The sequence below is a fragment of the Littorina saxatilis genome, linkage group LG15, assembly GCF_037325665.1.
Source record: "Littorina saxatilis isolate snail1 linkage group LG15, US_GU_Lsax_2.0, whole genome shotgun sequence".
Taxonomy (NCBI): Eukaryota; Metazoa; Mollusca; class Gastropoda; order Littorinimorpha; family Littorinidae; genus Littorina; species Littorina saxatilis.
Window position 1 is genome coordinate 37,700,326 of NC_090259.1, and position 15,413 is coordinate 37,715,738.

At 44.1% G+C, this 15,413-nt stretch overlaps 1 protein-coding gene across 6 annotated transcripts in view; it reads right to left on the reverse strand.

Moving 5' to 3' along the window:
• Positions 1-15,413, reverse strand: part of LOC138949254 (alpha-(1,3)-fucosyltransferase C-like) — a 34,977-nt gene that overhangs the window by 5,555 nt on the left and 14,009 nt on the right. For 2 of the 6 annotated variants that reach the window (XM_070321033.1, XM_070321037.1), the window contains 4 exons: positions 12,096-12,281; positions 11,603-11,680; positions 1,212-1,524; positions 36-139 (listed from right to left, as the gene is read on the reverse strand). In XM_070321033.1, coding sequence (XP_070177134.1) covers positions 36-139; positions 1,212-1,524; positions 11,603-11,680; positions 12,096-12,274 — 674 coding nt within the window. In that variant the 5' untranslated portion in view covers positions 12,275-12,281. Of the gene's footprint in view, positions 1-35; positions 140-1,211; positions 1,525-11,602; positions 11,681-12,095; positions 12,293-14,838; positions 15,240-15,413 lie in introns of those variants that run through there. The other 4 variants (XM_070321032.1, XM_070321034.1, XM_070321038.1 and 1 more) reach the window with 3 other exon arrangements.

The following is a 15,413-nucleotide window of genomic DNA, read 5'->3' on the forward strand; positions in this document are numbered from 1 at the left end:
CCACCCCTCTCATCACACCCCTTTCCCGAACAAACCTGTAATGCATGGTCCAGTTAAACGCCGACTTCCAAGCTGGTTTCCTGAAGCTTGGGCTGTGGATCCATTCTGCCTGCGGCTCATGATTGTGGAACACGTAAACCTGAAACATCGTCACAGGTGATTATACCCACATCATCATCATCATCATCATCATCATCATCATCATCATCTTCATCATCGTCGTCGTCGTTGTCGTCGTGATCATCATCATCATCATCATCATCATCATCATCATCATCATCATCATCGTCGTCATCGTCGTCATCGTCATCGTCATCATCGTCGTCGTCATATCGTCAACATCATCATCGTCATCATTAGCGAGCATTCCCTAACAAAACGCTACTTCCTAGTTTAACCCGCTTAATGATGTACGACACCGATACGTGCACAGTCAGGCGGTGACCTCACGATTAATTTCCTACTGCTGATAGGTTGAACTCACCGAAATAAAACGTCGTTATTAAAAGTCTTTAACTTCCTCGGAAGACATGCAGAAGAAGTTACAGAATGTTTACGTGACGCCATTGTTCACGTTATGACGTATTTTCTGGATTTTGAAATCAAAGATTTCACTTCGAAAGAGAGAGGGTTAAAATGAGACGTCTTGGTTTTATTTATTGTTTAGTCTCCATCGAATGTCTTTAATTCACGCGTTCGCTATATCTCGCCGCGGAGAAACGAGGGTCAGTCCATTCCGACCGGGTTGCTTCGTTGGTACAGCACTGGACTTGAGATCCTGTTGAGGTCTAACGAATGACGTCTCACAACGTGCGGGGTCGTCCTTGGCGGTCAAGAAAGCCGCCGCGATCATTGCGCAGACGACACTTCTAGACCGCCAATATTTTTTGTGCGCATCACGTGCTCCACATAAATCGGCCGGAAACGAAGCAATTGGGAAACCTGGATAGGGTCACGGGCTCGAATCCGGGCCGGGACAGTCACGGGTCAACTTAATGTGCAGACTCAGATTCCATGTCCCACCTCCGTGTCACCACAGTGGCACGTAAAAGACCTCGGTCCTTCTGCCATAAGTGCAGGTGGCTGATTACAACTAAACACGTACACACCTGGGTAGCGCGATTTTGTTGCTTTCCACTGAGAGGGAGCGACCCGAATTTCCCAGCAAAAGGACAAAAACGTTATACAAATGAAAATGAAAATAAAATGACCTGGTCCGGGTGAGATCTAGGAGGGGGAGCGGGTTCTCTCATGATCTGTCCCGCCCACATCAGAGCGGCGCTGTCTTTCTGGTACTGTTTGTTGGTCGTCATCCGACACGGCATTTCCGGGCACACGCGCAGGCGCACTGGCTCCGGAAGTGGAGGCATGTAGCGAGCTTTGACCACCCACGTCATCAGTTTTGGGGGCTGACCTTTGACATCTGGTCGCTCGAGGAAGGCGGCTGTGTCAAAGTCCCACGTGATCGTGAAGTTTGGCTTGAAAGGAGATTTGGGGATAGGACCCGGAAACATGTTCTTGGAGCTGAAACGCAGGTGACAAACACACAAACAATCAAGCAGACAGTCAAACAAACAGACAGACAGACAGACAGACAGACAAACGAAACATCTTTTTGTTAACAAATTGCAGCTTCATAATGTTGTCTGGGAGCCCACAGACAGACAGCTAGACAGACATACTGACAAACAGACAGAGAGACATACTTACTGACAGACATACAAACAGACATACATACATACATACATACATACATACAGACAGACATACTGACAGACATACTGACAGACAGACAGACAGACAGACATACTGACAGACAGATAGACAGACAGACAGACAGACATACTGACAGACAGACAGACAGACAGACAGACTAACATACTGACAGACAGACAGACAGACAGACAGACAGACAGACAGACAGGCAGACGGAGCAATACAACACTCATTGGTATCACAATCGTTTAGGGAGACTAAACCAAGCTGATTTAAAAGAAATATTCCTTTGCCAAAAAATGGAAACTTTATGATGTTGTCTCTAGGAGCCTGCTTTTTAGTTGAACTTTGTTTTCTTTGGTTTTATACGAGATTCCAAAACAGACAAAGAGACGGACAAACAGGGTAACAGACAGACCTCCAGGAGCACATTTATAATTTTAACTTGTTGAGCTCTGTTGTTGTGGGAAAAATTCAAAGACAGACAGACAGACAGAGATACAGAGATACAGACAGACAGACAGAGATACAGACAGACAGACAGACAGACAGACAGACAGACAGACAAACAGTGCACAACATTACACATTGTCGTCATATTTATAACTTTAGCTTGTTTGGTATAGACCCCGGGAAGTTGTTCTTAGGGACTAAACCAACGTTAATATCTAGAAAACAACATTTCTTAACAAAAGAATTGCAGATTTATAATGTCTCCAGCAGCACATTTATAAGTTTAACTTGTTCTGCTGTTTTTACGAATACAAAATTCTAAAACAGACAGGCAGACAAAGAGCACACAACAACAATTCTTTTGTTGTATACAAGATTCAAAAACAGAAAGGTAGACGTCAGACAGACAGACAAATAGACAGGCCGACAGGCCGACAGGCAGACAGACAGACAAATAGACAGGCAGACAGACAGACAAATAGACAGATCGACATGCAGACAGACAGACAAATAGACAGGCCGACAGGCAGACAGACAGACAAATAGACAGGCAGTCAGGCCGACAGATAGACAGACAGACAAATAGACAGGCCAACAGGCAGACAGACAGACAAATAGACAGGCCGACAGACAGACAGACAGACAAATAGACAGGCCAACAGGCAGACAGACAGACAAATAGACAGGCCGACAGACAGACAGACAGACAAATAGACAGGCCAACAGGCAGACAGACAGACAAATAGACAGGCCGACAGACAGACAGACAGACAAATAGACAGGCCAACAGGCAGACAGACAGACAAATAGACAGGCCAACAGACAGATAGATAGACAAATAGACAGGCCGACAGGCAGACAGACAGACAAATAGACAGGCCGACAGGCAGACAGACAGACAAATATACAGGCCGACAGACAGACAGACAGACAAATAGACAGGCCAACAGGCAGACAGACAGACAAATAGACAGGCCGACAGACAGATAGACAGACAAATAGTCAGGCAGACAGAGAGACAAATAGACAGGCCGACAGACAGACAAATAGACAGGCCGACAGACAGACAGACAAATAGACAGGCCGACATGCAGACAGATAGACAAATAGACAGGTCGAAAGGCAGACAGACAGACAAATAGACAGGCCGACAGACAGACAGACAGACAAATAGACAGGCCGACAGGCAGACAGACAGACAAATAGACAGGCCGACAGACAGACAGACAGACAAATAGACAGGCCGACAGGCAGACAGACAGACAAATAGACAGGCAGTCAGGCCGACAGATAGACAGACAGACAAATAGACAGGCCAACAGGCAGACAGAAAAACAAATAGACAGGCCGACAGACAGACAGACAAACAGGCAGACAGACAGACAAATAGACAGGCCGACAGACAGATAGACAGACAAATAGACAGGCCGACAGGCAGACAGACAGACAAATAGACTGGCCGACAGGCAGACAGACAGACAAATAGACAGGCCGACAGGAAGACAGACAGACAAATAGACAGGCCGACAGGCAGACAGGCCGACATGCAGACAGACAGACAAATAGACAGGCCGATAGACAGACAAATAGACAGGTCGACAGGCAGACAGGCCGACAGGCAGACAGGCTGACAGACAGACAGACCGACAAATAGACAGGCCGACAGGCAGACAGACAGACAAATAGACAGGCCGACAGGCAGACACATAGACAGGCCGACAGGCAGACAGACAGACAAATAGACAGGCCGACAGGCAGACAGACAGACAAATAGACAGGCCGACAGGCAGACAAAGACAGGCCGACAGGCAGACAGACAGACAAATAGACAGGCCGACGGACAGACAGACAGACAAATAGACAGGCCGACAGGCAGACAGGCCGACATGCAGACAGACAGACAAATAGACAGGCCGACAGACAGACAAATAGACAGGCCGACAGGCAGACAGACAAATAGACAGGCCGACATGCAGACAGACAGACAAATAGACAGGCCGACAGACAGACAGACAGACAAATAGAAAGGCCGACAGGCAGACAGGCAGACAGACAAATAGACAGGCCGACAGGCAGACAGACAGACAAATAGACAGGCCGACAGGCAGACAGACAGACAAATAGACAGGCCGACAGACAGACAGACAGACAAATAGAAAGGCCGACAGGCAGACAGACAAATAGACAGGCCGACGGACAGACAGACAGACAAATAGACAGGCCGACAGGCAGACAGGCCGACATGCAGACAGACAGGCAAATAGACAGGCCGACAGACAGACAGACAGACAAATAGACAGGCCGACAGACAGACAAATAGACAGGCCGACATGCAGACAGACAGACAAATAGACAGGCCGACAGACAGACAGACAGACAGACAAATAGACAGGCCGACATGCAGACAGACAGACAAATAGACAGGCCGACAGGCAGACAGACAGACAAATAGACAGGCTGACAGGCAGCCAGACAGACAAATAGACAGGCCGACAGACAGACAGACAGACAAATAGACAGGTCGACAGGCAGACAGGCCGACAGATAGACAGACAGACAAATAGACAGGCCAACAGGCAGACAGACAGACAAATAGACAGGCCGACAGGCCGACAGACAGACAGACAGACAAATAGACAGGTCGACAGGCAGACAGGCCGACAGGCAGACAAATAGACAGGCCGACAGGCAGTCAGGCCGACATGCAGACAGACAGACAAATAGACAGGCCGACAGACAGACAGGCCGACAGGCAGACAAATAGACAGGCTGACAGGCAGTCAGGCCGACATGCAGACAGACAGACAAATAGACAGGTCGACAGGCAGACAGACAGACAAATAGACAGGCCGACAGGCCGACAGGCAGACAAATAGACAGGCCGACAGGCAGTCAGGCCGACATGCAGACAGACAGACAAATAGACAGGCCGACGGACAGACAGACAGACAAATAGACAGGCCAACAGGCAGACAGACAGACAAATAGACAGGCCGACAGACAGACAGACAAATAGACAGGCCGACAGGCAGACAGACAGACAAATAGACAGGCAGACAGACAGACAAATAGACAGGTCGACAGGCAGACAGACAGACAAATAGACAGGCCGACAGACAGACAGACAGACAAATAGACAGGCCGACAGGCAGACAGACAGACAAATAGACAGGCCGACAGGCAGACAGACAGACAAATAGACAGGTCGACAGGCAGACAGACAGACAAATAGACAGGTCGACAGGCAGACAGACAGACAAATAGACAGGCCGACAGACAGACAAATAGACAGGCCGACAGGCAGACAGACAGACAGGCCGACAGGCAGACAGACAGACAAATAGACAGGCCGACAGGCAGACAGACAGACAAATAGACAGGTCGACAGGCAGACAGACAGACAAATAGACAGGTCGACAGGCAGACAGACAGACAAATAGACAGGTCGACAGGCAGACAGACAGACAAATAGACAGGCCGACAGACAGACAAATAGACAGGCCGACAGGCAGACAGACAGACAGACAAATAGACAGGCCGACATGCAGACAGACAGACAAATAGACAGGCCGACAGACAGACAAATAGACAGGCCGACAGACAGACAAATAGACAGGCCGACATGCAGACAGACAGACAAATAGACAGGCCGACAGGCAGACAGGCCGACAGGCCGACAGGCAGACAAATAGACAGGCCGACAGGCAGACAAATAGACAGGCCGACAGGCAGACAGACAGACAAATAGACAGGCCGACAGATAGACAGACAGACTAATAGACAGGCCGACATGCAGACAGACAGACAAATAGACAGGTCGACAGGCAGACAGACAGACAAATAGACAGGCCGACAGACAGACAAATAGACAGGCCGACAGGCAGACAGACAGACAGACAAATAGACAGGCCGACATGCAGACAGACAGACAAATAGACAGGTCGACAGGCAGACAGACAGACAAATAGACAGGCCGACATGCAGACAGACAGACAAATAGACAGGTCGACAGGCAGACAGACAGACAAATAGACAGGCCGACATGCAGACAGACAGACAAATAGACAGGTCGACAGGCAGACAGACAGACAAATAGACAGGCCGACAGACAGACAAATAGACAGGCCGACAGGCAGACAGACAGACAAATAGACAGGCCGACATGCAGACAGACAGACAAATAGACAGGTCGACAGGCAGACAGACAGACAAATAGACAGGCCGACAGACAGACAAATAGACAGGCCGACAGGCAGACAGAAAGACAAATAGACAGGCCGACATGCAGACAGACAGACAAATAGACAGGCCGACAGACACACAAATAGACAGGCCGACATGCAGACAGACAGACAAATAGACAGGCCGACAGGCAGACAGGCCGACAGGCCGACAGGCAGACAGACAGACAAATAGACAGGCCGACAGATAGACAGACAGACAAATAGACAGGTCGACAGGCAGACAGACAGACAGACAGACAAATAGACAGGCCGACAGGCAGACAGACAGACAAATAGACAGGCAGACAGACAGGCAAATAGACAGGCAGACAGACAGACAAATAGACAGGCAGACAGACAGACAAATAGACAGGCAGACAGACAGACAAATAGACAGGCAGACAGACAGACAAATAGACAGGCCGACAGGCAGACAGACAGACAAATAGACAGGCCGACAGACAGACAGACAGACAGACAAATAGACAGGCCGACAGGCAGAAATCCAAAGACAGAAAGACTGCTCACGTTGCAAAATCAAGAATTAAAAAAAAAAAAAAGAATGGTAAGGCACTGGAACGTATTGATGTTTAAAGGCCAACATCGGTGTGCGGCAGATGTAGTTCTACTTTCTCGTGCAGGCAACGCTAAATTGAACTCTGTGGCCTTCTACTATAACAAGGCTTGGTCTCCTTGGCTGAGGGGCACGAACCGAAAGGGTGCCACCAAAACGAGTAGTCAGTCGGCTAAGGACCGTTTTGGTTACTTTTTGGCGTCACGTTAGCAAACACATTGTTCTGATAGATTTTAACACCACAACACTAAATCTAAAGTCGTGGAGCAATATTCCAAACCACTGGTGAGAAAAACGTTGGTTTGTGTGTATGTTTTCCTTCTTTGGCGTTACTATTCTCGTTTAGAGGGTTGGGTTCATAAAACGGACATACAGATTAAACCGCTTGACAGAAATTCTATAACTGTAAATCATTCGAAAGGGAAGGCATTCATGTACATGTTTGTGCCACTTAAAATGACGTCATTATCTGTTTGTGCCTGTAGTTTTGACGTTATTCAGTATGCTAACAAAAATCATAATGAGGCAAGTAATCGGCTTTGGTTTTTAGTGTAAAACATTTGAACAGTTCCAAGAAATGAAACATACACACGTTAAATTTAAAAGGATAAGTAAGGCAAATTAAAAATAGCATCTTAATATCATTTGCAGGTGTACCTTTTGGTTGTGAGGAGTTTCAACGCCGTATGTTCGGCTATACTGATAGCGCGCTGACGCCAGGTGTAAACAAAGCGTTGTCGTCAACTTCACGGAAAGTGTCCCACATTCAAAACAAAATGTGTCTCTTTGAAACCACGTACATCTTATATTCATAGTTGTGGGAATGAGTAAGGTTTGAATTTAGTCCATGTTTGTTTTTTAACGAGAAATATACACGTTAGCAAACATGCGAACCGATTTGCTGTAGATCTGTCCTCACTCAAGCATGTTCGCCCACTTTCATCCCATCCTACACGCCTCTTTGTCGATAAATGGACTGACAAGCCAAACTATTATGTTCATTGATGCGTCCTGCGTTGAAATATCAACATTCAAAACGGTCTGTATTGTACAACCATTCAAAAAGAAATGAAGCAATCACATTTGTGTGGTAGCGCACCGCCGCAACGTCTGGATCGGAATAAAGCTATAGCGAATAAAACTTATATAATATGGACAGCTTGTAAAACAAACATTGTTACAACACCAAATAATTCTATTACCGTCGAGAAAAAGTCAGTACAATTCAAACCTTTGAAAGTGGGGAGTCTGGATGTAGATCGTTTGGATCGCGGAATGAAGGGTTTTGTATTTTTGAACATACACGCACGCACGCACGCACGCACGCACGCACGCACGCACGCATCCACGCACGCACGCACACACACACACACACACACACACACACACACACACACACACACACATACACACTCATACCCTCACACACACGTACGCACGCAGACACACATATATATACACATACACAAAAATAAACACACAAACATAAGATAAACTGACAGACATACACACAGTGAGACAAAAACCGACACAGACACACACACATGCACGCACGCACTTACGCACACAAACAAAGACGTAGATATGCTTACAGAGATACACTTACGCCAAAAACAAACAAACACGCACACAAACACACAGACATCTTTCTTTCTTTATTTGGTGTTTAACGTCGTTTTCAACCACGAAGGTTATATCGCGACGGACACACAGACAGACAGACAGATGTTATTCTTGGTAGATAAATGCATTTTACTTTTACTGCTTTTCTCTTCAAGTGCAGATACCTCGCAGAGAGAGAGAGAGAGAGAGAGAGAGAGAGAGAGAGAGAGAGAGAGAGAGAGAGAGAGAGAGAGAGAGACAGACAGACAGACAGACAGACAGACAGACAGACAGACAGACAGACAGACAGACAGACAGACAGACAGACAGACAGACAGACAGACAGACAGAGACAGAGAGAGAGACAGACACAATCAGAGACAGACAGAGAGAAAGAAAGAGACAGAGAGAGACAGACAGACTGATAGACAGACAGAGGGAAAGACAGACAGACAGACAGACAGACAGACAGACCGACAGAGACGTATGTGTAATTAATTTGGTTAAACCACGCGTTAAGTTCACCCCTGCGTGTGTAACCATGTACAAAGTTACCATCTCTTTATATGTGTTTACTTGCATTGTAATCATATGGGAGGGGGGGAGGGGGGTGTAATATAAATGTATGTAACGCACAATACATGCCTTTTAACAGACTAGAATTTGAATTTTTATTTGAAGACTGGCATAGCAGTGTGACACGTGGTTTGTACGTTATTACCTTATTACAAACAAAAGAAGAGAACGGCACTGACGCAACCGGAAATAGAATTTATTAATGAAATGCTACCTTCAATTTATTAATTAGTGCGTTGTAAAACATCCTAAAACTGTCGTATGACCACGACATCGTTTAGCATTTAGGTCCAACTGGTGCCAATGTGTTCACAATGCACTAATCACAGACAACAGTTATACACTTTACGAACATGTAACTCTCCAAAAGACATTTTCTGCCACTTGAAACAAATGACTTTCGAAGGAAGTTTAACTCAAATATATGAATATTATGTATGAATTTCAATATCTACTTGCACTTTTTGAAGAAAAAGCTTTTTCTGAGATAAGGTGTGTACCTCCTAAATTTAAAAATCCTCCTGTAGAAAAACCGGAAGTATCGTGTACTAAGCATATGCATATGTTTTAAAAGTTAATTGTGCTAATGTAGAACATCCTGCCTATGTATATGTATAGGTTTTGAATACTTTAGGGGAAAAGCATAGCCAATATTCATTCATCTTCAACTAACACCCCTAATCTCAGGGCCCATTTTGTCAGTGGGGGTAGGGTTTCAATCAGTCAAAAATCACTTTCATTCAATATGTTCTGCCATTTTAAAAACATACACGTAATTGTACAATTTCTTGAATTTTAAGATGCTTTAACTGACTATAACAAGAAAACCTGCACTTTTTGCAGAATGAGTTTTTTGTCCATGATTTATGTTTACAAATGTCAATTCTTACGGCAAAAAATGCTAACGGTTCCTTCGTCAGAGGGCACGTACCTACGACGAGAATCGTGTATGCCAATTGAAATGCATATATTTTGAAATAAGGGGAATCATAACATATTTCACTGTAAAGTGTCTCACTCTAATACCTTCTGGGTTCATGGTGTATTTGGTTAAGTGAATTTGCAGATACGGATATCTGAAAATGACAGCTATACATATATTGTATTAAAACAGAAACTGGTGGAGTGAAAAACAGACATGTTCTAAAGAAGTCGTACTAAAATCATTTATGGGCTTGTACATCACAGTTTGCGTGTTATCTTTTAAAGAAAACCCGTTTTCATCGCTAACAATGACCTAATTTTCAAATACATATCGGTCGGTCATAGTCACGTTTTTTTAGAGGGGTAGTGTGCAAAATGTCGTTTTGTACGTTTAAAGTACATGTCCATTATTTCAGTCATATATCAATCAATAAGTAAATGCGCATACATTTATTAAACGTTACTTTCACTTTTAAATTGCTTCTAGCATTTAGTATAATTTCTGACAAATGCACGCTATGTAATAATTTGATAAAATTATTGACGTCATGTGGTAAAACCGGAAGTTGAATTATTTTGCGATAGCAAAATCCTTTTACAATGATCACTTTCCTTTTATAACGAGCTGATCTTTAACGTTATGGGTAAACATCTAACAGATTGAACCAAATTATCTTTTTTCAAGCCTGTGTATGTGTAAACTCTTTTTCGCTTCGATACCGTTTGGTTTTCGGAGTTGATTCAGAATTATCCATTATGTATTTTATATGACTGTTGTTTTCCTCGGTAAATTAACAACTGTTGATGTTAAATAATTCTAGCTGTGAGAATAAACAATGTTCAAGATGTTTCTGATTGCGGTTTTAACCAGGCGTTCAGTTAGCTATACATATCGATTGAGAAAACGGCATTTCCTGTATTGTCGTCCGCATGTTATACAGATGTTGTTAAAAATAAAACTGTGCATACGAAATAGGCATTTTACTTGCTGTCTGATGGCAACACTCTTTAGCTTTCGTTTAAGGTATACTTTGTTTATATCCGTATGCAGTCAAGCGGTACATGACGTTTTTTTGTAACCTACCCCCAGCGTCATGGCTGCATTTTTGCAGAATATGGGTTATGTTACGAAAACGCTTCTCATTCTTAGGTGGTTGGGTTTAGCCATTTGTCGTTTACTGAACTTCGGCTGCAAATAAAACGAACTTTCCAAAAAACATAATATCTAATGTGACCACCCAAAGTAACCCCCCCCCCACTATAGCCAGCCAGGTGACAAGAGAGAAAACAAACCGCAGGTTCTGAAATCACAACACATCTCGGGTTCAATCAATTCAACACTGCGGCTGGCTCTCGTTTTGATGGTAACCTTCTCGTGCATCTCAGCCTTGGAGACGGATGTCGGCTTGAACAAAACAAGGCATTCACAAACGTATATCTTTTGTTAAAAATTAAAACATCCCAGTACCTTACGATTCTTGTTTGTTTTAAACAGACAGACAGAACTAAAAGAGAACCAAGGGCAATTACTCACAAGATGGGCCAGTTGTCGCTCGTTTGAACCTGGTCCGCTGACATTCCTTGCTGTTCCAAAGCCAGGTTGGGTGGTCCTCTAAAATTAAACATTGAAATTGAATATATGTACAACTTTTCAGTTGAGTTCAAATATGTCTTGAAAGTGAGAAACTTTGTTTACTCCAGGGTTTTTGGTACAGCTTAACATCTTCATTTGTAAACACAAAATCTTCTTAATTATGGTCATGACTTTTGGGCCGCGATAACGACCGTTGAAATCATCAGAGAGAGAGGGAGAGCGAGAGAGAGAGAGGGGGACGGGGGATGAGGGGTGCGTGCTAAAAAAAGACGGAGAGAGATGTGAGTAGCAAAACAAAAGATAGATAGAGACCGAGACAGACAGACAGACAGACAGACAGACAGACAGACACTGTCACAGACAGACAGACAGACAGACAGACAGACAGACTGACAATGAGAGCACAACATCAGCAGCAGCGACCATCACTCACAAGAAGGGCAAGTTCTTGTTGTTTTGAAGCTGGCCCGCTGGCCCCCGTTGCTGTTGAAAGGCCAGGCTGTGTGGTCGGGAAGTGAGGTTTAAACCCCCGTCGCGTAGCAGCAACATGTAGACAAGAAGCAGGCCGGCGGAACCCGTGATCAACACCCACGTGCGACTTGACAAACGCATCTTTAATCTGGAACACCTCTTTAATCAATCAATCAATCAATGAATGAATCAATGAATCAATGAATCAATCAATCCATCCATGCATCCATGCATCCATCCTTCGATATATCCATCCTTCAATCTATCCATCCATCCATCCATCGATCTATCCATCCATCCATCGATCTATCCATCCATCCATCGATCTATCCACCCATCCATCGATCCATCCATCCATCCATCTATCGATCTATCCATTCATCCATCCATCCATCCATCCATCTATTCGTACATCCATCGATCTATCCATTCATACATCCATCGATCTATCCATCCATCAATCTATCTATCCATATCCATTTATCCATTGGACAGCTCCCCCAAGCGAACAGTTATCTTGTATGTAGTCCTTATAGTTTGAGCACTAATCAAGAATGTCCATTGCTTGAACTAAAAAAAAAACAAGAATGAAAAATCTATATGGAACCTTCAGTCAAAGACAAAACATAACACTGGCCAGAACGGAGACCTACCGGTACTTTAAAGTGCACACAAAGCCCTTTGTAGAATCTATGTTTTCTTGTCTTGTGATTTTGGAACATTGGCAGTCTATATGTTTCGGATTATTAGTGCCCCACGGGGTCGAAGAGGCCTCGCGCCCCCTAATTGGCGTAGAGGCGCGTCCCCCGGGTGGTGGATGGGGGAGCCTTCTCTACTAACTTCTGAGAGAAGGTCGCATCACTCTCGATGCCGTGAACCTAATTAGGATCTTTTTCTTGTTTCTTCTCTATTTCTGCCTCCCCAAAGTCCTTTTACTTTCCTTTTCTCACCCATAAAATTCTTCACTTATTACCCTTGTTAAGTGGTTCTTGTATAGAATATAGTCAATGTTTGTAAAGATTTTAGTCAAGCAGTATGTAATAAATGTTTAGTCCTTTGTACTGGAAACTTGCATTCTCCCAGTAAGGTCATATATTGTACTACGTTGCAAGCCCCTGGAGCAATTTTTTGATTAGTGCTTTTGTGAACAAGAAACACTTAACATGTGGCTCTATCCCATCTCCCCCCTTTCCCCTATCCCATCTCCCCCCTTTCCCTCGTCGCGACATAACCCTTCATGGTTGAAAACGACGTTAAACACCAAATAAACAAGAGGCGAAGCCATCAAGGCTCACGTAAGAAATCGACAAACAGTAACACAAACTCAATCACTCCGTCACACACACACACACACACACACACACGCACGCACGCACGCACAGACAGACACAGTTTATCATCGCATAGGCTACACTTACGTGAGCCAAAAAAGAAAGAAAGAAAGGGGTCGAAGAGGCGTACGTAAATTGACACGATTTAGAGCTTAGCTAAACTCTTTGCTATGCTATGCTAACTTGGCTTTTCTGTCCCTAGAACAAGTGTCTGCATGGGACATACCGTGGTTATATGCTAATGTTTGCGAAACGGAAACGTGACGCTTTACGGGGGTTGTGGGATAAGCAGTACAAACAACCTTTTGTAAAGTGTGTGATCTTTGTTAGAAATCCATGACTTTCTCGCTCTCTGTCTTCGTGTAAATCCGGTAATGTGTTAACAAAAAACAAAACAAAAAAACAAAAAAACAAAAAAAAGCCCTAGCCCTGCGAATTTTGTTCTCTTTTTTTTCTTCATCTTTTTATAAAATGAATTTACGTGATTAGAGTAGTCCCTCTCTGGGGCGAGGGCTGGTTGAACAAAAGGTCGTTTGTATTGCTTATACCACAACCCTCGTAAAATAAAATTTGATTTAATTTGATTTGATCTCTCTCTCTCTCTCTCTCTCTCTCTCTCTCTCTCTCTCTCTCTCTCTCTCTCTCTCTCTCTCTCTCTCTCTCTCTTCTCTCTCTCTCTCTCTCTCTTCTCTCTCTCTCTCTCTCTCTCTCTCTCTCTCTCTCTCTCTCTCTCTCTCTCTTTCTTGCCTTGGGCTAAACACCTGCACAATTATAAAGTATGCGTGTCTGTGCTAGCTCAAACTATATACCACCAGTATCTTTCACCCCATCTACTTTGTGAACGAAGTCAAGAGTAAAGTGTTTCCCTGTGTGTTAGTTCGAGGAGACGCACGCTCCTTTTTATATTTAGTGTGTGTGTGTGTGTGTGTGTGTGTGTGTGTGTGTGTGTGTGTGTGTGTGTGTGTGTGGAGCGATTCAGAGAAAATTGCAAGACCGATCTTCATGAAACTTTACATGAGGGTTTCTGAGTATGATATCCACAGACGTGTTTTTCATTTTTTTTGATAAATGACTTTGATGACGTCATATCCGGCTTTTTGTGAAAGTTGAGGCTGCACTGTCACACACTCATTTTTCGATCAAATTTATTGACATTTTAGCCAAGCAATCTTCGACGAAGCCCAGACTATAAATTAATTAACAAGTTTGGCCATTAAAAATCTCAAAATGCTAATTAAAATTAAAATTTAAGTAATCGATCCAAAAAGGATTTCATCTTATTCTTCATGCCTGATGCTAAAACATATAGATATGTTATGTTTGGATGAAAAACAAGCTCAGAAAGTTAAAAAGAATACAGAAAAGCAGGCTTACCTGCTTAGCGCAATAGACGCTACCGCGCTATACCGGCTAGTCAATTTCACTTCGTTTTGCACGTGAAAAGTGAACGATTTCCTTGTCGCGGGAATTGACGAAGCTGTATTGTCTTGGTGAAAAAATGCAGTGCGTTCTGTTTCATTCCGTGAGTTCGGCAGCTTGACTAAATTTAATGTAGTAATTTCGCCTTACGCGACTTTGTTTTGTTTGGCGTCAATGAACTTAACCTATTTCTCGCTCTCTCGCCCAGTCATCATTGTTCTCCTTTCGAACTTTGCATTGCTTTGTTGAAACGGAGAAAAAAACACCGGAGCTTTAACGACTGCCTATCAGTGAAGAAACATGAAGTTCACAGTACAGTCAGTTTCTTTCTTCTGCGATCACTCACTGAAAACATAGTATGATCTTAGTCTGCAGGACTAATCTCAACACAAAAGACATGTATGGGTAGGAAAACAAAAACAGATAACAAAAGGTCGAGAACAAGTTACAAACTATAGGGTCAGTCCATTAATTACTGTTGTCGCTTTCACTGACTCACTGATTAGCGCACGAGGACCCTTCAGCCCGTC